The sequence below is a fragment of the Podarcis tiliguerta genome, assembly GCF_965153285.1.
Source record: "Podarcis tiliguerta genome assembly, chromosome: 2".
In the NCBI taxonomy this organism is placed as follows: domain Eukaryota; kingdom Metazoa; phylum Chordata; class Lepidosauria; order Squamata; family Lacertidae; genus Podarcis; species Podarcis tiliguerta.
Window position 1 is genome coordinate 40,171,877 of NC_139535.1, and position 25,724 is coordinate 40,197,600.

A 25,724-nucleotide genomic window follows, 5' to 3' on the forward strand; every position below is an offset into this window, starting at 1 on the left:
TAAAGCCATTTGCACATAACAAAATAGGTATTTTATCATGCAGAATGTAGGCAGCCTATATATAGAAATGAGCAAACCAGTGATATTTTAGGGAGCAGGCTAGCAGGCGGGGCCCATTACTTACGGTACATCATAGGAGCCTACACAACACAAAACACTGTTGCTGGTTTTATTTACAGTATGTTGATTTTATTTGTTTTTTATCTTATATTTTGGAAATATACATCCAGGTTTTTTTCTTCCTTCTTTTGCCCCCCCCCCCCCGAGAGAGTGGGGCCCTAAGCTATAGCTTGTTCAGTTTATACGTAAATCCGGCACACACACACACGCACTTAAGCATTACCCGGCTGTTTGCTCCAGTCTCCCTAACAGCGTGGGCAATCCCAGTGGGCAGCTTTGAGGCGCCCTTCTGGCCCCGCTAAATCTTCCTTGTGCAGATCCCCAAAATTTGCCTTGTTCCTCTCAAGACATTTCCCCACAGACGCCTTTCTCCCCGCTTGGGGTCTCCCCCTCGCCGCCCACCCCTCGCCCCTCCTGGAAATGCATTTTTCACTAGCATTTCCAGGCAAGGTGTGGGTCGCCTTCATCCAGGCACAGACAGCGGGAGGGGGGTAGGGGCTTAGCAACCCCCCCGGCCGGGGAAACACAAAGGCCGGTTCGTCTTGCCGCGCGCAGAGAAACAGGGGGAACTATCTCCGCAATAACTTATTTGCTCCCTCTTCCCTGAATCAAGCTCCATCTCCAAGACAGGACGGGGGCGGGGCGGGGAGGAAGGAGGAGGCTTTGCTCTGGAGGACACCCTATTTCCCCCTCCCTTTCCTCCAATTTCCTTCCTCTCTAGGAATCCGCCTCTTTCGCTTCTTTTAACCCTCTGTGAGCCAAAAGCGACGAACTCTCGCTGCCACTTACTTTCCCAGCAAGTGGGCGGGTGCATTAGCAGGGATACCGGAAGCGGAGGCAACGCGGGGCGGAAGAGAAGTGGGAAGCCTGCAGGGGGCGTGGGCTGGGGGCGGAGGGTTGAGTGAGTAGATTAGGGCAAGGGAAAGCAAACCGCAGGAGCGTGGCCGGTAAGCGAATTTAGGGCTGTATTTATTTGTGTGTTTGTATGTATGTGTGCCTTAACTTCGGATTTTCCCAGGGATCAGGGGAATCCGAATTGACTGTAAAAATAAATAAATGCCAAAACAGAAAACCATGAGGTTGGATGCTGCATCAGGGAAACGTCACGTGGAGGACACCCACAAAACTGAGGCTCAGGCAGCCTCCAGTGCACAGTCAATGCACACGAAAGCCCCGGGTGGATAAGCCGCATGGGAGTCCCTTTCTGCACCGCAAGGGCGGGAGGGGGTGAGGAGACATGAATCATTGTAACGAGTGAAAGAAAAACCAGCCCCCTTTTTTACCTGAATGGTAAGGGTGAAGGGTGGCGGGAGAGAAAGTAGCAAGGGTCTCTCGCCGCCCCCCACCCCAGCCCTGACAGTGCACCTGAGGACGGCACTTCCCAATCTGGTGCCCAGCATTCCCCCCCCCCGCCCCATTTCAGCAATAATAATGATAATGATAATAATAATTCATTATTTATACCCCGCTCATCTGGCTGGGTTTCCCGAGCTAGCATTTTTGACTGAAGTTTCATTTTATAGATTTAATTGATTCTTTTTATTGTATCTCTGTAAACCGCTTAGAGACTATTGTAGTTAAGCGGTGTGCAAGTTGTTTAATTTAAATAAATAAGAAACTTGGGAAGCCACCTTAGCCCGACACTGTGTACACACTCTTGTTTCCTTCTGCTCCAGTGCACCCACACCACTGGTGTTTGAAGATGTCTGTACATGTGACATGAACCACACAATCCTTATCCTGCAGTTTCTTGGAAAATAATTTCCGGCTTCCACCTGGTTTTAAAGTGTAAACCGTAATTGTTTTGCGGTTAAGCTGTTGCAGACCGCTGTTGCACAGGTGCGGATGACAGCGCATGCACACATGACAACCTCATGAATAGGAGTTGAGGGGTTGCTTTATGAAAAAGAAAATGGTGCATTGGGTGAAGACATCCCTGCCTCCTCTCTGCTGTGTAGAACACCATGCAAATGTGACTTGAAGTGCAGCAGGGGGAAAGGAACTCGCTGCATTTTAGCCACTAATGTGTACACAGCCTAGATCAGATCATAAGTCCATCTAGCTCAGTATTCAGACTGCCAGCAACTCTCCACAGTTTCTGACAGGTGACATTCCCAGCCCTACCTGGAGATGCCAGAGACTGAATCTGAGGATAAAAAGATGCTCCACCACTGAACTATGGCCCTTCCTCTAACTCCAAATGGTTTGTGCTGCAGTCCCCGTCATCCTTGGCCATGCATTCTTGGGCTGTTGGGAAAGGCCAGTCTAGGTCTATGTTGTGTGCATAGTAATGTGGCATTTCATTTTAGAATATGGAGAGAATGTAAGGTAATTTGTACAGCTGACATTTGTACAGGTGACATTGGGGAACTGCTTTGTATTCAGGATGCCTATAGCAGAGCGAAGCAGAACTTCCTACTCATTTCCACAGCTCACCCACCACTTTTTAAAATTAGTGTTTGTTTTACAGTTTCTTGCGATTGGAACAGTCCCAACCTGGCCTGTGTTGTCACAGGGGTGGTGTTGCAAGCAGGACCGCCTTGAAAGAGAAAAGAACTGCTTTCAAGACATCCATGGCCAGTGCAGCTGCTACTCCCCCTGTCCCGAAGCCCAGCACCTCTCATCGACTGAATATAAATGTTGGTGTCCTGGGCCACATTGACAGTGGCAAGACTGCTCTCGCGCGGGCCCTTAGCACTGTTGGTTCCACTGCTGCCTTTGACCGAGCCCCGCAGAGCCGAGCCCGGGGAATCACCCTGGACTTGGGCTTCTCCTGCCTCTGTACAGAGTTGCCTCCACACCTGGGAACCGAGCCTGGTGAGCTCCAACTGACCCTGGTGGATTGCCCAGGACATGCCTCCCTTATTCGCACCATTATTGGAGGTAAGAGGCAGACAGAGGCAAAACTGCCAGGGGTGGGTGGGTTGCCTGCCTGTGCTCTGCAAAGACTGTATACTCATTTATTGATTATGGTAGAGGACTGGTTCAAGCTCCTTGTCCCCCTCAGCTCAAAGCTCCCTGTCATGCCACCACTTACAGAGACAGAGTGAATGAGCAAGCAAGCAGAGGCAATTGTTTGCATTTCTTCTTTCTGGTTGCTTGGCAGGACCTGCAGTAGCAAACTTTCCTCGCCAAGTGGTTGGAGGAAGTTGCTGTGCTGTTGTTTTTGCAGGAGCCGTTTTGCCCTCGTGATGTTATGGTGGAGAGGGTTGAATGTGTGGCTTGCTTGCATGTCTGTGCAAGGAAGGTAAATTGGGTATGGGTGGGAGGAATAGGCTTTCCTCCCCAATGTGCTCCTGTTAGTGCAAAAAGTTGCCCTCCACCACACACTTGGTAGCCAAATTGGCATGTGAGGTTCTTACTACGTGTAAAAGTGAAGCACAATTCTTTCTTTTTCAAAAATAGAGCATAGATGATGGCTGGCTGTGGATGATAACAACAAAAAGCAATTGCATTTAAAATAATTTTAAACTTAATGTTTAATGTACTTGTATAGTTCCTTTCCTTGTACAAAATCGTGTTTTGTGACTGACAGCAAAGGAAATTGTGCCTGAAAGCTCTCCAGTTACGATTGTGAGTGTGTGTTTTTCCAATTCATTCTGTTTGGCAGGTTTTAAGATGCACAGTTTAGGGTAGTATGAAAAATGTCCTGGAAGTGAATTTGGCTGCATTTCCCACATTCGTTATTTGCAAGGTGCCCTGCTAAAGGCAGAGGGAAGAAATAAAGATAAATTGTTTGGGGATTGTGGCCTTGATCCAGCAATTTTCTTTCATTCATTCATTCTGCATAAAGTGACTAGTAAAGGTAAGATATTGTTCTGCCTAGGAATTAATATTGCCTAGAGAAGCACTCCTCAGTGTTTCGCCTTTGAAGAATTGTATTTGTTGTTGTGTCTGGCCTTCTTCATGGTGGCACCCTGGTTTTGGACCTCCATGCTCCTTGATACTCACATCTGGCTCCTCTGTTGTAGCACTTTCGTTGCCAGCTAAAAACACGGATGATTCAGTCAAGTGTTCAGCCCTTTTCTGAAATTTACTCATCTGTGAGGGGTGATGTATGATGTGGTTTTATGTATTGATCTTTAGGGGTTTTTCTGCTACCCAATCTGCTATTCCGGCAAGAGAGCAGGATGCAAATAAATAAAAATATAAGCTCATAGCATATAAGCAGTCTTGTGGCACCTCAGTAAAATGACATCTACTTTGATCACAGACACAGGTGGAGCAACCAGAGAGTTTAAAAATTATATTTCCATGCATATACAGGTTCTGGATGTTTGTTTGTTTGTTTGTTTGTTTGCTTGTTTCATTTATTAGTGGCTTGCCGTGAAAAATCCTGAAGCAATTTAACAATAAAAACATCAACAATAAAAGTTTATTTAAAATACAGACTTGGATAAAAATCTTCACTTAAAAGGCTTGTTGGGAAAGGAAAGTCTTCAATTGGTTCTGGAAAGATAATAGAGATGCCACCTGTTTAAAAATTATATTTCCATTTCAGTCCTGGTTCTGAATGACACGATCTGTTTTGCAATCTGTATATCAAAGCTGATCAGTGTTGTGAAACATTTTTGATAGGCACTTCATCAAATGCAGATTGCTGTTACTTCATTGGTGGAAAAAGGCCTGCTTAAATGCAGATGCCCGTAATCTGATGTGCCTTATAGAGAAATAGCTTGTTTGGTTTTCAGCGGGATGTCAAGATTGTTTATTTTGCATATAGAACTAAAGGTTCTTGGTTTTAAAAGGTTTTTGTGTATAGGTGTTCAATCACATTCTCATGCAAGTTGGTTGAATTGTATGAATGCTTCTCAGGGTGGCAGTTTCTTTGCTTGAAGTTTTAAACTAAAATTATATCCGATAAAGTAATGTTGTGTCAAGATAGTTTTGCTAAATGAATTTTGTATAGCAGGATCAATCCTATTATGCTGGGCAATATCTGACCTTGTAGGTACTTTGCAAGAGAACACACTAAAACTTAAGGATAAAACTTTTATGTTTTAATAAATGCAGAATATTTGAACAGTAACAAAACAGAAGAGGAATGGAAGATGGAAGTCATATTTCATTTTCTGTGCTTACATTTTTCTTAGAGACTTTGCCCTTGAAAACAAAGCATATCATGTTTTAAATCAAAATAATTTTTTACCTACATGCTAGGAATAGAGAATGCTACAGATCGTTCCACCCCTGACATTTCTAAAAGGTTGGGCGGTAAGATTAAGTTGGTAGTCAAGGTTGGATTTAAATGGTGGGTTTGGACTCTGGTTTCCTCCTCACTGCATGTCTATCAAAGTTTTTTTTTTTTTCCAAGATACACTTTAAATGGCCAGTGCTAAAGTGTATTCCAAGACCAGGCATGACTGTCAAGGTGTTCTAGCCAATCCCGTTTTCATAATTATTCTGTACATTCTTGCAAAATGTCTGCATCTCTCCAATTAGGTGCTGAGCAGTTTCTGCTAGAGTTCAGTGATAGGGGAAGCCTGCTGAGAGGTTATACAAGTTAATCTTTCAGAGGAAATCCAATCCCCATATTTTATTTTAAGGCCACTCTGCGTAGCAAAGTAGTTTAACAAGTAGCAGATTTTTTACTTGCTGATAGTTAATTTCATGCCCTACAAAGGGTCAGCGCACTAATACAGGAGAACATGATTACTTCACCTTACCCTTTCTTCCCTCCTGCCCCCCACACACAGAGCACTGCCTGCGGAACTGTTTGTTTTAGGTTAAACTGTTTTTAAGATGCCCGTTGTTTTTGCTGACTTTGTATTAGCCGAGAGAGCTTCTGCAAGAGCAGATCAAGAATATATATTGCCTTTTGTTCTTCATGGAAGTACGAAAGCCGGAATAGACTTGCAGTGTTTTAATTCGAAAGCTCCTGCTTGATCCAGATTGTCTAAACCTGTGGGAGGAACGGAGGCGAACTTGTAGTTTTGTAATTCCTTACACTTGTCTGAACCTTTGACCTTTTTACTTTTGACCGGAGCTTCATTGTCACCATTTGTCCCTGCAGCTCGTTTCAAAGACGGCTGCCTACAAGTGTCTGTTTCCACTTTGCTGCTGTGTTCTTTTAAGGAAGGGTATTAATTCATACCTGATACATTGAAGGGCCAAGACTTTTGAACTCTTGCAAGGGCTGGCGGGGAGGAGGAGAAGCTGAATACAGCAAAAGTGGATTTTGCTGATGCAAATAACTACTGTTAAAGTCATGGAAGATCAAGAAAATTGTGGAGTTATTACTACTGCCTTAATTTTTTTTTCTCTTATTTAGATTATTTGTAAGATTACCATAGTAGGCTTCCTGGTTCTATAGAAATACTTGCGTTCAGCCTATTGAGCTGTCCTTCCTAATAAAATCATTCTTGGCCTACATATCCAGTCATTTATAATTAGGGTGTTAGAAATGATGGAATCGTCCCCCTCACTCCTACAGAGAAGGGCAACAGCTGATTGAAGATCTCGTTCTTCTTCTGTAGTTAGCATCATGATGAAAATGGCCCATCTTAGGCTCCTTTTTTGCATTTTCAGCATAGGCTAAATTTCTACAGGCTGCTGGAACTGTAAAATATGTCTCATGGAGAAGGACCATAGCTCAGTGATTGAGCATCTGCCTTGCAGCCTTGCATGCAAAAGGATCAGAGGTGGGAAGAGCTACTATCTGAAACCCTGGAGAATAACAGCCAATCAGAATAGACAGTACTATGCTAGATAGATCAATGGTCCAAATCAGCAGAAGGCAGCATATCTATTGTCATCTGTGGAAAACGTCTGTGTCAAGAAATGGGCTAGCGAAATACAGTGGTACCTGGGGTTACATACGCTTCAGGTTACAGACTCCGCTAATCCAGAAATATTACCTCAGGTTAAGAACTTTGCTTCAGGATGAGAACAGAAATTGTGCAGCGGCAGCGGGAGGCCCCATTAGCTAAAGTGCTTCAGGTTAAGAACAGTTTCAGGTTAAGAACAGACCTCCAGAACGAATTAAGTTCTTAACCCGAGGTACCACTGTATTACCTTTGAAAACAAAATGGAAAAAATCATTTTAAAAAGGTCTGAAATTCTGCTAATGTGCCATTTGACATTTTCAAGGCGTTTATTTGAAACAAGCTCAGTGTGCTTCTGATTGGAGGCAGATCTATGTAGAGAACTGTTGGAAAAAAGAGAAATAAACATGTGCATTCCTCTGTAGGACCAAACTAGTTGTTAGGCAGCAAACACAGGACTTGAAAATGGAGTCACTGTTCATTTCCTGAAAAACAGTGTATAAGGAGTGTGATTTTTCAGGTGAGTGATGGCATGTGTCCTTAATTCCCTGTGCCTTCTGCTTTTGCCTTCCATGTGCCCCTTTCCCAAATTTAGTTGTTCTCAATTCACTCTTTGTCATCTAAAATTGAGGAGACTGCAGAGGGAATGTGACAGGCAAGGAAGTGGTCAAGCACCCTACTTGCCAATTTTCTCTGTGGAAATCATAACCCACTCCAGCTCGTGTTTTCTGCCAGTCGCTTAGTTCAGTCCTTTTTGCAATGAAACACCTCTTCAAGAGTGCAGTCCTAAATGCATTTACAGGGGAGTAAGCCCCAGTGAATGAACAGCAATGAAACCTGTTTCTGAGTAATCACACATAGGCTTGCTCTGCTCTGTTGCAATCTTGTGCAGACACACTTTTGAGTAAGCAGGCTGTAAAATGCATTTCCCATTTATCAACACTTTGGTTGGGCCAGAGTTTCTGTTTTGCGTTTTGTCTGTTTTTAACTTGTAATACATATTCCTTGCTGCCTAAAACAAAAATGGGTGAATATATAGAAATCTACTGTTGGCATTACTCATTTGCCTTTAAAAAGCATACAAAATCCCCCTGCTCAATATGCTAGTGCACAAGAGGGCAGTGTTTGCTTGCAAAGTAGGATCTTTAGTATAGATGTGTAGGGTAACAGGTCACTGAATTAGAATTGGGAGAAAATAAAATGAAGGGCTGCATAGCTTGAAGTTCAAACTCTAATTCCGGTTCTCCTTTTCAGTGACCCCCACCTCCCTTACTTGATTTAAAACAAAAAGTGGAGGACACTCTGTCTGATGAATTTCCTTCTTAAAGTATGCTGTTAACCTTGTCTGGAGTCCAGGCACCTCTCTTTTCATGGGAGAAAGAATCTTGTCTTATGCTTCATGATGTAAATACTAGGTAGTGTGACTACTAAGTCACTTCTAAGTCTACTAAGTCACACTCAGAGAAGACTAATTGAAATCAGTCAACCTAAGGTAGTCATTACTAACTTAATTCAATTGATTTGAATATGTCCGTTCTGCATATGATATAGTAGTTCGATACTACCCATCACTGTTGTGGTGCAAAAATATTTGTTAGTTAGGAAAATAAATCGGCTGCTCTTCTTTCACTTGCAGATAAGGGGTCAATATGTTTAATATATGTTTATCTGAGGGTTTAATATATGTAATATCTGATTTGTGAAATTAGTGCAAGTTGCAGCATTTAGTACAGTACTGTTGCATGCATTGATGTGTTAGGGAACATCCCCTTATAGTCATAGCAGAAATAAACAAAAGAGAGATAATTAAACACCATAACTCCCAATTGTCTTCTGACTCTCCGCATCCCCTCATATTGCGTTTTTGGTTCTAAGGCCTTCAAGTAAGCTAGCAGCGGCAGAATTTAGGAGTGGCATGATGACTGTAGTGTAAAATATCCTTGGACTTCTTACATGTTAAAAACATGAGGGGGAAGAGGGGGGGGGAAAGAAAACTGGAAGATATATAAATTCACAAGTAGTAATGGCCCGACTCTATTCAGTTTAAGAAGGATATTGATGCACTGAGACCCATCCAGAGGAGGACAACAAAAAGGATAAGGGGTTAGGAGATCGAATCCTTTGAGGAAATATTGAAGGAGTTCTGTATGTTTAGCTTGGAAAAGAGATGATTGGGAGGTGACATGATAGCCATCTTCAAATACATAGACAGCTTTGGGGATCTTTCTTACAATCAAGTGGTATATCAGTTTTATGAAATGAATAAAATAAATATGTGAAGGACTGTCATATGAATCAAATTTGTTTTCTCTTGCTGCTCCAGGGCGTAAGACTCAATACAGTGGTACCTCAGGTTAAGAACTTAATTCGTTCCGGAGGTCCGTTCTTAACCTGAAACTGTTCTTAACCTGAAGCACCACTTTAGCTAATGGGGCCTCCCACTGCCGCCACACTGCTGCTGCGCAATTTCTGTTCTCATCCTGAAGCAAAGTTCTTAACCTGAGGTACTATTTCTGGAATAGCAGAGTCTGTAACCTGAAGCATCTGTAACCTGAATGTCTGTAACCTGAGGTACCACTGTAATAATAATAATAACAAAAACAACAACAACAACAACAACCAGTTTCAAAATACATGAAAGGGTTTTAAAATATTTATTTATTTTCACTACCTGCATGAAATCTCTCTGGGTGGCAAATAATAATAAGATAAAAATAATAATAGAATATAAAATATTAGCTACAACAAAAAAGAGCACACTGAATACCCCCCTGTTTAAAAACTGAGAGACCCATACTACATAAGACGTACAAATGGTCTGGGTAAGCAGAAATTTCTCCCCGGTGCTGAAAAGACCATACTGTGCTGTCAGACACATATCTAGAGCATGGCCTCTGAAGCAAATCTTAATACAGTGGTACTTCGAGTTACAAATGCCTCAGGTTACAGATGCTTCAGGTTACAAACTCCGCTAACCTGGAAGAGTTACCTCGAGTTGAGAACTTTGCCCCAGGATGAAAACGGAAATTGTGTGCCGGCAGCGCAGTGGCAGCAAGAGGCCCCATTAGCGAAAGCACACCTCTAGTTAAGAACAGCTTCAGGTTAAGAACGGACCTCCGGAACGAATTAAGTTCGTAACTAGAGGTACCACTGTATTTGGGTAGGTAAATATGGAGCAGGCCAAACTATGGGAAGAACTTCCTGACGGTATGGATTTTAAAAATAGGAGAATGGACTGCCTTGAAAGTTGTTGGACTCTCCTTCAGTAGACATTTCTAAGCAATGGCTGGATGGCCTCTGAGGGAAGCTGTGGCCGCAAATTTCCTGCATCAGCAGGGAGACAGATTATATGACCTTTGAGATCTTTTCCAACTCTATGATTCTGCATTTGTTGGTGAAGACATATTGTCTGCCTGACTACAGTGTCTTAAAATGGCTATTCCAGAAGGCCTCCTCGTTAGATTCATTAAGTTAGTTTGTGCCAAGTGCAAAGCATATCAGATTGCACTAAGATGTTGCTTATATACTCCAATAGCTTTTAAAGTACAATCTGAGTATGTGTTTAATATAGTATACCTCCAGAATTCTGTCTAATGTAGTAGTTATTGTTATTCTACCCCCCCCCCCCATTACAGATAATTCCAACAGGATCTAGGGATATACTTTTCTTAAACAGAGTTTTCTAGGCAGAGATCCAGCTTTTTGGCCTGTTCTTATGTAGACGGCATTCCATAATCTGGATTATTTGTTGCTCCTTTTTTTACATTTATTCCAGATTGCCTACATTCTTGTTTCCAAGAGACCTCCATTTTGAGACAGCCATGAGCAAGCCAGGGAGAGGAGAATCAAACGTTCTCAGTGATAATTTTCAGTTGGCTTCTTGCATGTATAGTGTACCTTGGGTTGCATCCTATAATGGAGAAAATTGAGTGAGATTCCTGCAATGAAAAACAAGAACAGCTCAGAGGATAGATATGATGAGAAAGATATTGTATATTCTGTGAGAAAATGTTTTCTGTGCTGTCTGTAAATTTCAGACTAAATAGCCATTCTGAAGTGCCGCTTTTCTAAACAGTTTGCTTCCGTAAGCATTACAGGCAGAGTAAATACCAATAATTCCCGTTTCCCGTGTTCTTATCTGCACTTCTACCAAAATGTTCTCGCGCAGCCTATCTAATCTTTTCAAGTGAACATCAAATGATTAGTGTCGGGTCCCAATTTGAATTATGATTTCTGTTTCAAGCCCAAGCTGATTAGTTCTGTGTTAGATTGTGATTATCAGCATTACCAGTATCTGGCGTGGCTGCAGCCCACCATAAGCTTATTTGTGTGTTTGTGTGCAAGTGTAATACAAACAGGCACATGCCTATGACTATTAGAAGAGTTTGGTTAGAAACTACTGTTCGGAGGTATTTTACTATTACTGTAATACGAATTTTTGCAGATGGTGACTGATGTGAACTACAGGCTTTCAATCTTAGTAGGATTAGCACATCTCTTCAGCCTGCTTTCCGAAACACCCCCCTCCCTGCGCATTGATAGTTTATTAGGTGCAAGCCTTTAATTTGGTCTTCTTCTTCTTGGGGAAGCTGGAAAACGGAATCTCCTAAAGGATAATCTTATCTGTGATGCCCCAAAGAAGAAGTTTTTATTCCTGCATCTGCTTTCAGGTTATTCTTTTCTCTGGCTTTAATGAGACATCCTTTGATCTCCGGTCCCCTAATCTAGAGTAAGAAATAGGCAATATTATTGAACCACCTTTTGCTGATGAAAGCACATGCAGGCTTTGGTGTTGCTCGGTGCTTTTTCATTCCAAGCTTTAATACGTTCGCTTGGAAGTAAGCTTCGTGAAGAACTGTTCCGTGGTAGTGTGGTTAGCATTGTACTCCTTGTCAGGCAGAAATGAAAAGCAGATGCCATTGGTTTATTTTGCTTTGCTTACAGATGGCAACCAAATAGGCAGTTCTGTTTTTCTAGAAAAAGAGGTGCTGGAACTCACTACAAACACCTTCTCTTAGAATGGCAATGGTGCCCACCTGAGAGTTGCTGGAACTTCAGCAAATTCCGGCTGGGGGAAAAATCCCTGCTCATAGGCTTTGTAACGCTTTCTATTCCAGGCTTGTAAACAGTTCCTTCTTGGGTTGCATGAATACAGAAAGAATCTTCTTTAGTAAGAAGGAAAAAAGAAGAAGGCAGCCCAGCAGGTGACAGGGTTGGAAGCTTTTGTAAATTACAAAACAATCCTTCCACACCCTGCTTTCAGTTAACCTGTGACACGCTGATGACTTACATGAATCTGTGCAGACAGATGGATTTTTTTTTTACTGTTGTGGACTTTATTGGAAGGTTGTTTTGGTATCTTCTACATGAACATATGTGAAGACTTATGTTGTGTCTGCGCATGAGCTTTGGGAAGCATGTGCATGAAAGAGCCTATTTTTTGTCGCTGTCACTGTTTTTGTTCTTTAAGTGTACTTTCGCTAAACAAAGTCCACCCCTTATTTCCATGGTGGTGCTGCGGGCAGCATTGTATTTCACTGGACAAGAAAGTCTTCAGAAGTAAGGAAAGACTGCTTTGGAACAAAAGAAAGAAATTGTGCTGTGTCTGGGCATGTATGTCATTTACAAGTGGGAGCACTACAGATTCCTTATATTTGACAGCTGTTTTCTAAAGACAAAGCACAGTCTCTAGCTGACCGATGTTGTCATTGGGTCTTCCCCACCCCCATCTTCAGAGCAATTTTATCTCCATTGAGAGACCCCTAAACCCATTGGCAGGTCCATGGCTTGTGATTAAATCTCATGCTTGGGCGAAATTCTAATGAGGGTAATTGTTTCCTCTTTTCAAGTCTGTGGTCCCCTCATCAAAGACCAATACGGAAATTATGCATTTCTGTTGTAAAGCGGGAGGTCATGATTACCTGAACCTGTGGTTGACTTTGGAGGATTCTGAGTGGTGTTCGGGCAGCGGTTATCCACTCTGACATTCTAGTATGTGAAATGATTTAAAGCGTGGCTTTTAAACAGGCAAATAACTACCGCTGGTATGCCTCAATCTGCTATGGCATTTGCTTGCTGCTGTTGTAGCATCTTGACTACTGTTGGAGAAGGGCCATGATGACTATGCATGGTTTGGTTTCAGTATAACCAATTGTGGAATAGTGAACAAGGGTTTACATCACAGAATTGGGTTTCTGGAGGAGTTTGTACCTACATGTTGGTCTATGAATTATTACAGCAAAAGTGAAGCAAAAGTGTGGAATAATACTGTGAATGAACGTTGAGCTTCTGTTGCATTTGGGTCCCCCATATACAACGACGTCCATAGTGGTTTGATAGTGTTATATTTTGCAGAAGGACACAAGCTCCAAAAGTATGCTTTTTATTCTTGTGGCACTGCATATAGAGAGGAAATGTATGGATGAAACAACATAGTATGCTTTTCCAGAACCCAAAATTGATTTATATGGTGTGTCCAAGCCAGCAGTTTTAGTGCATTTTGTTTCGTTATGTGGTATTTCTCTCTGCGTTTCTGCCAGATTTGCAGGGGGGTGGGGCTTACAATAAGTTAAAATTTCAATAAAGCAAATACATTAATTCAAGTATTAAACCATTACAACGTATAAAAGAAACACAACATGGCATAACAGAAATGCGGAGAAGGTTTAGGAACTTGGGAACATAATAAGGCCTTTGTAGGTCATTGATTGGATACCATTGCCCAATAGTACTTTTCCCCCTGGGCCCAGGCCTCAGGTAACGGGGGCACCTGAAGAAGGAACGTGGTCAAACATTTTAGTTCATGAGCAGGTAAATGTGAAGGCAGTCCCAAGCTCTGAAGGGCTTTAAAGGTTGAAATTAGTACTTTGAAATGAGCCTTGAATAAACTGGAGCCAGCAGAGTTAATGAAGCACAGATATAATGTGGTCATAGCATCCAATTACAGCTATCTTTCTTTCCACCATTAATGTTTGCACACTTTAGTTGGTAGAACATGAGGCTCTTAATCTCAGGGCCGTAGGCTTGAGCCCCACCTTAGGCAAAAGATTCCTGTATTGCAGGGAGTTGGAAGAGATGACCCTTCCATCTCTACAGTTCTGTGATTCCATGATTTTACATACTTCAAATGCATTCTCCTTATCAGTTCACATACTTGGATTTCTTACTTTTTTAAAACTTGAATTAGCATAGATTCACTGCTTACAAAACAAAAACAAAAGCTCTAATAATGGAAGATATCTCTGTAGTGATGAATACAGTATTATGTGGGGAAGAAAACAAACTGGAGCATGAAGATTGCTGTGGAAATTAACTGCTTGTGGCATAGAGTGTCCGTCTCCTCAGTTGCAGTCAGGTTATGAAAGAAACCCTTCTAGTTGGATATTACTTAAGAAGCAGTGATAACACTCTAAAGTCATGTGTCCTACTGAAGTATCATAGGAGGAGTAACCGACTTGGATTCCTGCATTCTTTTCCCTCTTGTGCTTCCTGAAAAGCCTCTCCAGAAGTTGGGGAATTATCCTGAGCTGCAGTGGGAAGGAGGAATCACCCAAAGTTGGGTGGAGGCAGCATGTGCAAGCAGAGCTTTCCTCATGCAAGGTGCTTCCCCTCTCGCTCGCATTGCTCTGTGCTCCATCCCATTCGGTTCAGGAGGTCCTCTGACCTTCGGGAGAGGCATTTCATTGGTGGTGGGGAGCATAAGACATTTTTAACATCTGGGGGAGGGGGCTTGTATGGGTCAAAATCTAACCATGCATGCCCACTGGAAAAGAAGGCATTGTGCACTTAGCTCCACTTTAATCTCAGGGCCGTGGGTTTGAGCCCCCACCTTGGGCTCCCCACTTTTAGCTCCACTTTGGACCATGACTATAATAAAGTGTCTACAGCAATTCTCTGGGTTGATGCAGTACTTAAGGGAAATGCAGACTGTGGTCTTTTCTTAGTTGCAATATCTGCCAACTGCAGCACGTAGTCAGTCAAAGCGGAATACAATTAAAGCAGCAATAGAAAGGTTGTATGTACTATACAGCTTCTGGAAAACTTGGATACGGGGTTAAAAACCAGACATTTGAAAGCGGTGATGTGAATATCATAAAAACAATTTTTCAGAAATAATGTCTCTCCAGTTTCATGCAGACAAAGGTGGTCCTATACAACAACTGATATGAAGAAGTTTGCATGTGCAATCCTCTGGTGAGGATTGCACATAAAAGTAAAAGTAAAAAAGTAAAAAAAACACACACACACACCAGAGTTTTAATTGCCTTTGGACTTTTATATCCTTGACCACCCATGCTGCGCTATTTTGTTATACTAATTAGCTCTGCCCTGTTAAGGCAATGGGAGATGTTAGAGCTCTTGGCTTTCACAGGAGGTGCATTCCAATTTTCACGAAAAGGTTTTGAATGATACTTTTATCTTGTCATGCATGCTGTGTCTGCCAATTTGATCTTATGAGAGGACTAGGTGCAATCCAGAAACTTCTCACTTGGCAGAATGTCCATGAAAGGCGTTGGGATTGTTCCATATTAAACAGTTTGTTGATTGCGGCTTTAGATCTTTATTAATTGAATTCCAAATGATGAGTTTGAATTGAAATTTCCCTTCAGGAAGGGAAAGAGAGTACATTGGTAGCGGTAACACAATGAAATAATCCATATTTTGAGTCCCATTCTTGGTAATTTGGAACATACTTTCCATTTGAAATCATGTCACTTTGATGTCTCTAGATGTTTCTTGCTTCTATTTATATTACAAAATAAACAACCCACATTGAATTGTGTCAAAATTGCTGGTTAAATAGGTTCTTCCTCTTGAATTTGTTATTCCCTTCCATAATATTTCAGTTCCTTTTCTTCTAAGTATATGGGTTGTACAAGATCACCAGATGCTGCTGCTGCATCATAGATTTGTAGAGTTGGAAAGGGACCACAAGGGTCATCTAGTCCAACCTCCTGCAATGCAGGAATCTTTTGCCCTTCTTTCACTTGTGTAGAGCAACTCCACATGTGCCCTATGATATAAATAATCAGCTGTGCTGCCATGGCTGAATCTGCATAGGATTGGTAGTTGATCACGGCTAAGATTTGTACACTTACATGCCACAAACTGAATAACTTTACATATAGACTGGAAGGTTTTGCAAGATTAAGTGAAATACGCTTCATAATGGACTCATTTAAATGGTCTAAATGTAATATACAAGCTATGCTACTAAGTTAGAAACCTTACAAGAAGAATTACAAAGCTCTTAAGGCATTCTTAGTTTTGAAAAGGGTTATGAATTTTTCTTTGTAGGATGCCTTGTGGAAGGGGTTGAGGAGAGGGGGTGTTATTGGTTTGTGTTTTTTTTGTGTACTTGTTTTTATCATGTGTTTTGTGTTTTAGACTGTATTTTATGTTGTGAACTGCCCTGAGATCTACAGATTAAGAGTGTTATATAAATTTATTATTATTCATTATTATTATAATTTGCTGTACAGTGTGTCTGTAAGTTGCTCAGCATTTCCTCATTCAATCAAGATCAGATAATGATTTAATTGTAACTATGCTACTGTAGAGAGCATAGTTTATCCTATTTTTCTTGTATATGCAATTTTCAGTGCATTTTCTTAACTCTACAAATATGTTATAGGAGGCTTAGAGAAGCAAACAGGCTTTTTGATGAGGAGAACAAATGGCAGGCATCTATTCAACATGATTACAAGAAGACTGCAAGTGCAACTTTGCATGGGATTTCCTGAATGCTTTTGTAATGCTGTCATAGTAGTTAAGCAATAAGAAAATATAACAATTAATTGTTCTTAGTTCTTGGTTCATAAGTTTATTGTTCTGGCCAAAGGCCATGACAAACTTGTAGCAATAATAATAATAATAAAAATTGTACAGAACATCCATCCATAATACAAGCCAACATCCATGATGTAAGAGAGAAAAGATGTCAGAGACACCAACAAGCTTAAATCTAGCTTGATTTCAGATTAAACATCCATATCACCAAAACAGCTTACAGCGATTTTATCTAACTCATTTTGTAACTACTATTATAACTACTGAAGAACTTGAACTTGATGCTGATATGGAACAAAAAAGGTCCAATACAATACAAGGACTGGTAAACAACTTTCTCTGATGTAATATTTGACTATAATAAAAGTTATCACAATTCCTAATCAGTTTTGGGAACTGTAATCTTACCCTTCTTTGATGGAGCCCCAGGGGGTTCTATAGCTTCAGCAAGGTTGTTGCATCATGTGCCTTCAACCCATGCCCTAGCCCTATATGCTTGAACTAGGGGTCTTCTTCAAGTATTTGGCCAAAGTGACATTTTTCATATGATTTTTCTAAAGCCATTTTAGCAGGTTGTTTCTTGCCTGCCCATTACACAAGGGTGTGGTATCCCTCACTCTTTGGCATAGTAGGGAGTGATGCACACAGATAGAAAATAAGCTAAGTATGTAATTGAAAAGCCACTTGAATTCTTCCAAAAACGTGGAAGTTGTGTAGCGAAACCAGCCTTTCGGTATAAGGCATTTCAGGGGATCTTGAAGTATATGTGTATGATATATTGTACAGTGGTACCTTGAGTTACAAATGCTTCAGGTTACAAACACTTCGGGTTACAAACTTCGCTAACCCGGAAGTAGTACCTCGGGTTGCAAACTTTGTCCCAGGATGAGAACGGAAATCGAGCAGTGGCGGAGCGGCAGCAGCGGGAGGCCCCATTTGCGAAAGCACGCCTCAGGTTAAGAACAGTTTTGGGTTAAGAACAGACCTCCGGAACGAATTAAGTTTGTAACCCGAGGTACCACTGTATATTGCTTAAGTGATATCCTGCTAAGTATGCCCTATAGATTTGGGTGCATATCACAGTGTCCATTGCCTAACACAGAATTTTGGAACCTTTGTTTGAACCAGCAGGGCGCTTTTGTTGTGACTCCCAGGAGGCAGTGGCCTCAGTTCTCAGTAAGTTTTATTTTATTTTGATAGAGGGGCAGGAAATATATATATCCTTGTTATAGTTTTTGGATGTGAATGAGTAAAATCTGTTTGAGTTGTTCCTCATAAAGAGCCTCATATATACCGGTACCTATTATAGAACAGAACAAAGTGTTCAGTGAATGGGAAATATGAGACACTGGTTAAGGGAGAATGTGATTAAAGGAGTAGTGTTTGCAAAACTAATTTAAGTAAATTTTAGGGGTCAAGCAGAGCATAGCAGTGTATAAAAAGTAACTGATGTCAGTTCAGCTGAAATGCCACATAAGGCTTTGCCATAGAGCGGTTTGCAGTAACCAGCTTGATGAAATCTTGAAAGTTGGTAGTAGAGTAAAGCACATTGATGTCAAATGCCAGTTTGCCCTGCAGCAGGAAAAATAATTAACAGATTAATTTTCCAAAAATAAATGTATTCATGGGCACACTTTTTTCCTCCTCCATATGGAAATGAGACTGCATGCTTCTTGAGAGTCTCTCAGCTGTTACATCTTTTGCCCTCTGTGCTTTTATGTACCAAAAACTTGAGCTTAAGCAACTGCTTGTTTCTACATATCCAAGCTCATTTGGTGGTTTCAGCATTTCATTAAAAGCGATCAGTACTCTTTAATTAAACATAATTTTATCTTAGCAAAGCATTTGCTGTTAGGGGCTGTTGTTGGTTTATTGAATTTGGCCCACACTTAGCTATTTCAGCAGGTTTCCTTGTCTGAAAACAATTAATATTCAACGATGTTCGAGTGAGTTGAGGAAGCAGGAATGTTGCTCCATCAGTATTTTTCCCCCATTTACTTGTCCCTTTTGGAAGGTAGTCAGAGATTCCGATGGAAGCTTCCAAAGAGCCAAGGTCTTTAACCAATTCTGTTAGCATATCAACCTGGCTGACTGAGATGTTTAAAGGTCTTTGGATGATCATAATCATATTAATATTTATTAAACCACAACTCCAGTTACCCTGTTGTGATCAGTGTTTGATCAAGGGTGCAATCCAGATGGAGTCAGGTGTCTCTGTCTCATTGAAACTGAAGAATACAGGCACTTATGCCCTGTAGATTTCAGATATTTATGTATTTTACTTTATGATTATATTTAATGATGTCTTAATGTTTTTATTGTACACCCCCATGAATTTTTAAAATGAGCTGGCGGTTTAGAATTTTTCATTTATTTATAAGAATAATGTAACTCCTGGACTGTACTTTGACCAGCTTTAAGAGTAGTAAAAAACCCCTATTTTTTAATGTAGATTTTGTAGGATTCAGAAGTACCAGGTTGTTTGAGCTGCCTATGGGAACTGACTGCTTAGAGCTCCTTGGAGGAATGAAGCAAGATTTGAATGAGCAGAGGACATAAGCTACAGAAGAGGCTTAGAGAGAAGTTAAATGGGCAGTTTGTTGGGAGAGACTGGATGACAATCATATCTTGGCTTAAAATGAATGCGCCCCTTGACCATGCATAGAACCCTTCACATCTCGTTCATGAAAGCTGGTGAACAATTGATGAAGTCTTCCATTAACTATAGTTCCCTGTTTCATTCAAACTGGAAAACTATGGCTAAGAGCTTTGGAACAAGTCAGGATGTTAAACCATGGTTTGAAGCAGGCATATTGTTCTGGTATATTCTGCAGCAGTTAGTTTCCTGGTTTGGATAAAACAAGAAACAATAGTTGATGGAACACTTTCTGGCATGTTGGCTCATTCCATGGAGGAAGGAATGATGGAGTTGTATGTACTGCGAAAAGGCTCACCCGTATTTTGGCTTATTAAGCTGGGATGTGGCTGTCCATACTTTCCTACAATATCTGCAGCAGTTTTCAAAACTAGCTAGTTGTTGTGGCTCACAGATCAAGGAATATTTGGAACCATAATTGTGTGAAGCGGCTATGGATCTCTAACAAAGATTTCTCAGGCTATGTATGCATTTGTGACTTAAAATGTAGCAAGGTTAATAGTGAGAGTCGTCTCCTAACCCCTTTGGCCTTTTATTTATGTTTATGTGGTCTGTACTTCCTTAGCATATGAAGGCAGGCAGTAGGCTTTGTTTATGTAACTAGTTACTGTATTTTGTTATGCTTCTGTTTATTGCTTTATTTTTCCTCCTTTATAAAGCGTATTGGATCGTTCACCTCTCATATATTGTTCAATTGTTCCCCTTGTTCTTCCACTTGCTCGTTGCTGTATACACCAGAGAGGGAGTGGAGATGGTTTTACCTGATGCCAGTTAACAGCTTGGTTTCCCTGCCCTAGGTGGCGCTGTGGTCCAAACCACTGAGCCTCTTGGGCAGGGGTCAGCAAACTTTTTCAGCAGGGGGCCAGTCCACTGTCCCTCAGACCTTGTGGGGAGCTGGACTATATTTGGGGGGGGGGGAATGAACAAATTCCTATGCCCCACAAATAACCCAGAGATGCATTTTAAATAAAAGTACACATTCTACTAATGTAAAAACACCAGACAGGCCCCACAAATAACCCAGAGATGCATTTTAAATAAAAGCACACATTCTACTCATGTAAAAACATGCTGATTCCCAGACCATCCGTGGGCCGGATTTAAAAGGCGATTGGGTCAGATCCGGCCCCCATTCCTTAGTTTGCCTACCCATGCTCTTGGGCTTGCCAATCAGAAGGTCAGCAGTTCGAAGCCCTTCAATGGGGTGAGCTCCTGTTCCTCTGTCCCAGCTCCTGCCAGCCTAGCAGTTAGAAAACATGCCAGTGCAGGTATATAAATAGGTACCGCTGTGGCGGGAAGGTAAACGGCATTTCCACGTGAGCTGTCTGCCATCACGCCAGAAGTGATTTAGTCATGCTCGCCACATGACCTGAAAAGCTGTCTGTGGACAAATGCCGGCTCCCTCGGCCTGGAAGCGAGATGAGCACCGCAACACCAGAGTTGCCTTTGACTGGACCTAACCGTCTAGGAGACCTTTACCTTTACCTTCCCTGCCCCTGCAACCTCCCGTACTCCTATTCATGAAGCTGCTATCTGCATGTGCACAATGACTGTCTTAGATGTATAGCTTAACGCAGAATGAATGTGACTTAGGTTTTCCTTTCAGGTTGAAGCTGTTTTGAGGGGAAGAACACCAAACAGTGCAGTATTTCTTAAGAAACTACAGGATAAATCTGTATAGTGGGTAATGTGTGCACTGCACATGGATTCAAAAGGCATCAGTGGGAGCGCCCTGGAGCCAGTGTAAAAGGTAATGTGTACAGAGCCATAGTATTCTCACAATAGTAAACTTGCCAGAGTTCTTGGAGAAGCCATTATTATTAATCCTATTTTAGAGTCATTTTAGAAGATGAACGCAATCCATTTGAAAATTCTCCTGCTTAAACCCTGTTATAAAGAGGCATGTGCTGCTACCTTCCTTGCAAGGTACGGCAGGCTGCTTTTGTGCAGCTGACTCGCAGGAAGAACTGCCAGTACAATTTTCTAAGTGTTTGGTCTGAACATGTGAGAATGCAGAAGCATTCTCCCTTCTAGTAACCAGGTTATGCCAAATCTGAGCTGTGGGTAAGAGCGTGTGCAAGCAAGAGCTCACCCGAAATGGCGCAAAAAGAAAATGTATTTTCCAACTAACCTTACAGCTGATAATACAAACAGTTTGGGACTTGTTGGAGCGCACGTGAACAAGCAGCAACATGAGCAGAGACAAAGACATTGGGGAAATTTATTATTTCTATCTCTGGAGTGTCAGGAGAGGGTCTGTCCAGCAGAGAAGGGACTCAGCCAGTCTTGTGGAAATTTGCTCTACTTGAGGCACCTGAAATTTGTTATAAACGCAGAGAGGATTTGGCAGTTAATACTTGCCAACAAACCAGTGAGGTGGTACAAGAGGCATGAATGGGAACAGTCTCCTTGTTGGTTCCTGTCTGATGCGGTAACACCATCTTCTGTATTAAGAGAGAATGTTTGGGGTGTGTCTTGTTCACTTGTCTTTAATGGTGTAGAAAGTTCCTGGGGGGGAAAGTAGGATAAATAAATAACAAATAAAATTACTTAAAGGATCAGTAGGGTTACAGCTGGTTCTTTGGCTGCAAACTGTATTTCAGCAAATCACATCCGTTGTGGTAGAGATGTAGATTACATAGGATGAAGGGTCTTTGCATGATTCAGAGTAGTGAATAAGCTCTGGGATTTAGTAGATGCTTCAGCCAAGATGCTTCTGAAGTGTCAGTGAGTTCGAAGGGTGGTCAGTTAAGCTGTTAATTTCATGGCACGTGCCCTTTGCAAGTGTGGGTCTAAGCTAGTAAAATAAATAAATAAATCCATGTCCCTTTTAGGGTTGTAGTAAAGCATTTCCATGCACCCTCAGTTTGCTTCCATCACAGCACAGAAATAACTTCAGAATCATTTTCTAACTGAAAATTAAATTGATTTAAATTGACTCTGTATGTATGTTCTCCAAACTCTGACAAAGGAAAATTGGTATGTTTATTTTATGCAAACTTGGGTTTTGTGCTAATGCTGGTGAGCAAGCACAATGAATGTAACCTTTTTTATAAAGTTGTGCTAGGCTCCAGCTAGCGGAACTCCTTAGCTGAATCCAGCCCATCGGCTACAAACCTCACACAAATGTGTCGTGAATACGATTCACATGAATTTTATTTTCTTCTTTTGAATCTTTGTGTCCTCTATTCTATTTCAAGGAGACAATTTGATTCAATTTTTTCATCTGGCTCACAGGTTCAATTGCTTTCTTTCTAATTTGGATATTTTCATTTGGTAAAACACAAGCTGCTAAGTAAATCAATGGTTGTGGATTTTGTTGTGCTTTGTTCAGAGCAAGTGTTGGTTGCTTAAAATAGCCAGGTGTCTTTTATGTTGCATACATTTAAGTACTAAAATTCTAAAGGATACAGTTTTGTACAGAAAAAGTGTTTTATAGCATGCTACTTTCTAGCTTATCTGGGATTCTTAATTTGGCTGTTTACTGTTTCCCATCAAATAACTTGAATGATGCTAGCATTCTTCAGAGCCAAGTCACATGAGCTAGGCAAAACAATGTATGTCCTGAATAGACTCTCTGTGTGCACGCACGCGTGCGCATAAACACAAACAAGTTTTTTCAGTTCCCTAGAGATATTGCCACTCTCTGTTTCAGAATCCAAATTTAGATTTGGAGGAGGCAGCAAAAGCAGAAATTGATTGTGAAATGAAAGTTGTTGTATAAAGTGGGATATGAGAGAGTTGTTAAGTGGAGGGAATGAGCTTGTGGCGCAATAAATTCTCATCATTGCATTTGAGTTTGTGTGACATTTTAGGTTGGGCTGCCTTATAGAATAGAATAGAACAGAACAGAACAGAATAATGGAGCAAAATATTAAAAACCCACTTGTTATGCAGCAGATATGCAGTGGATGCTTAAAATCCACAAAATACTGGTAAACAATTATTTTAATACTTCTTTGTTCAGTACAGTATTATGATTTCTGATACAGGAATGACCGCCTGAAGTGTCTCATGCTTCCTGTGTTTCTCTGTTTTGCTTGAAACAGAACTTTCTCATCTCCTTTTCAGTCTGGGAAAAACGGGGGGAAAGGAGTTCTTATGGCTTTAACTTGCAGCCCCTTTGCTTCCAGCATTTGAAACCAGAAACGGTAAATTAGACTGGCAAAAACATTGGAAATATGAAAATATTCTCTCTTGTCACAGAAGGCTTTGTTAACATGTGAAACTTTTCTAACATGAGCAGTGCCTTTCACATCTGTCTAGAAAAATGTTTGTACAAATATTAAATACTCAAAATTGAGATTGCTTTGCATATCTGCTGGAAATGGGCTTTAATAGCTTTTAATACATAGGAGCCTCTTAGGAAGCACACATGTTCACCTTGACTATTGTGGCCTTTGTAACCTACTCATTAATTAAATACAGCACAGTATTTTCCCTCCATACAAATCTCCCTCCAAGAGAGAAAGTAGATTAGACTCATAAGGAAGAGTTTGAAAAATCCTGGTTACCTTTTCTTCTACAAATTTGATCCTAGCCTCTTAATATGTTTAGGAGGAACAAGCTTCCTAATCCTATTTTGGTCATGTCATCAGGACGCCAGTCTTGACTGACAGGCCATTGGAACACTAGAAGGAGCATCACACTTGGATGAAAATCTGGATGCAAAAGTTGTTGAGCTATTTTTTTTATAGAAAACCAGCAAAATCTATACTGCCAACATGGGTTGCCATACACCCGGATTTTCCCAGTAATTCCCAGCCGGACACCGCTAACAACGACCGAATCCTGGCTATGTCTGGGAAATTTCGGACATACGGCAACCCTATATTAGAACTATAGCAGGTAGCAAACAAGGAACAGTTGTGAATTGGGGAATTTACGGTGAAATCAGTAGCCCTTTTCCTGATTGTGAAACAGTCTTGATGAGTTCCCAGGTGTTCATCGGTCTCCCAACCTGAGCTAATGGAGGTGGTCTTGGACTTTGTGTTCCAGAAGATGTTTCCAGAGGATCTCAACATCCATACTGAGATCAACAGATCCAGCCTAAAGCATGGCAGTAATGCTGGCAAAGAACCATTTTTTTCCTGAGCCACCATTTGTACCTTCATACTGCCATCCAGTTAAGCTTCTCTGAGTGGTTTCAGATCTTTCTAATTCTAACCAGAGATGTGGTGGGTAGATAGACAAAAAGAAAGGGACTGTGGTTGCTACCTGGCTGTGCTTTTGGGTTGGCTCTGGAGCAGGGTGGGGCCATCTCCCACATTACCTGTCCATTCCTTGACGTCATTAGCCAAGGTCCTTTTGAGTCCCACAGCTTAAGGGTACAGCTAGGGCTATGCATAAAAAGGGCCTTTTCAGCAGTGGCCTCTGGAGATTTGTATGGGACCTGCTTTAATATCTTTCTGGCACCCGAGAGAAGTAATTTAAGTAGTTCTGTAAATATACTGCTTTGCGTTTTTAATTTAATTCATGCCGCAGAGTTGTGCTCCTCTGTTGTTTTTAAAGTGGCTTTTTAAACTTCGTTTTGGCCCTGTATCTTATTTGCTGTATATTTAATTGTAATTATGATTATTTTAACCTTGTTTTTATCTTGCATGTCACCCAGTGAACCTCTGTTTTAGGGTGACCTATAAATATTTATTATTCATTCCAGCTGTGAAACAATGTTAAAGTGTGGAGAAAGACTGGACTATTTGAAAGCTGTCAGATGCTTCCAGATTTTGTTTAAATTGACCTATTATTTTAATTTAACCATATTTAGGTCACATCCCTCCCTTGCCTGAGAGATGTCTTGAAGATCAGTGGTACTGTTGAATTAAAAGAAAAGAGTCCTAAATGAACTTCTTCTTTTTACAAATGAATCACATTTTCATTGCTTCCTGCCAGCTCCTTTACTTTCTCCTAATATAATGAAAGTTATAGAACTTGCTGATCTGCTAAGAAAGTGAAAGAAGGTCTAAATTCACATTTTTAATGCTTTCCAGCTCTTTTTCTTTCATGAGATTGTACCAGGCATTTAGCAAAGAATTTGTCTTAAGCAGTATAGGGCCCATTCCCTTGTTCCTCCATTTTTTCACCTTGGAAGCTTAGTTCCCTTCAGTGAGTTCTACTTTCAGCTTTGAGATCCATTTTCCTTCCATCTCGAAGCAGAAGATGGGTAAGGATGAGCTTCCCGAAAGGAATCGAAGTCCTATGAGTGAGAAAATGTATGAGAGTAGCAGAAAATTATTGCAAGCAAGAGAATTAGGGCTGTTGAGAGATAAAAGATGTTTTAAATCAATTAACTGTGTGGCTTTTAAATGTTCTGTAATATATAAATTTTAATTTATTGAACCTCAATGAAGATACCTTTTTGAAGAGTATGAAGGAAGGTGAAAATTCCCCTTCAG

The 25,724-nt window shown here is 41.1% G+C and overlaps 1 protein-coding gene across 3 annotated transcripts in view; it reads left to right on the plus strand.

Annotated features, from left to right (window-relative positions):
* The window catches only part of EEFSEC (eukaryotic elongation factor, selenocysteine-tRNA specific), a 251,422-nt gene that overhangs the window by 4,176 nt on the left and 221,522 nt on the right, over window positions 1-25,724 (plus strand). For 2 of the 3 annotated variants that reach the window (XM_083418563.1, XM_083418564.1), the window contains exons 1-2: window positions 963-1,067; window positions 2,591-3,003. In XM_083418563.1, coding sequence (XP_083274689.1) covers window positions 2,694-3,003 — 310 coding nt within the window. In that variant the 5' untranslated portion in view covers window positions 963-1,067; window positions 2,591-2,693. Of the gene's footprint in view, window positions 1-962; window positions 1,068-2,590; window positions 3,004-25,724 lie in introns of those variants that run through there. The other variant, XM_083418565.1, reaches the window with a different exon arrangement.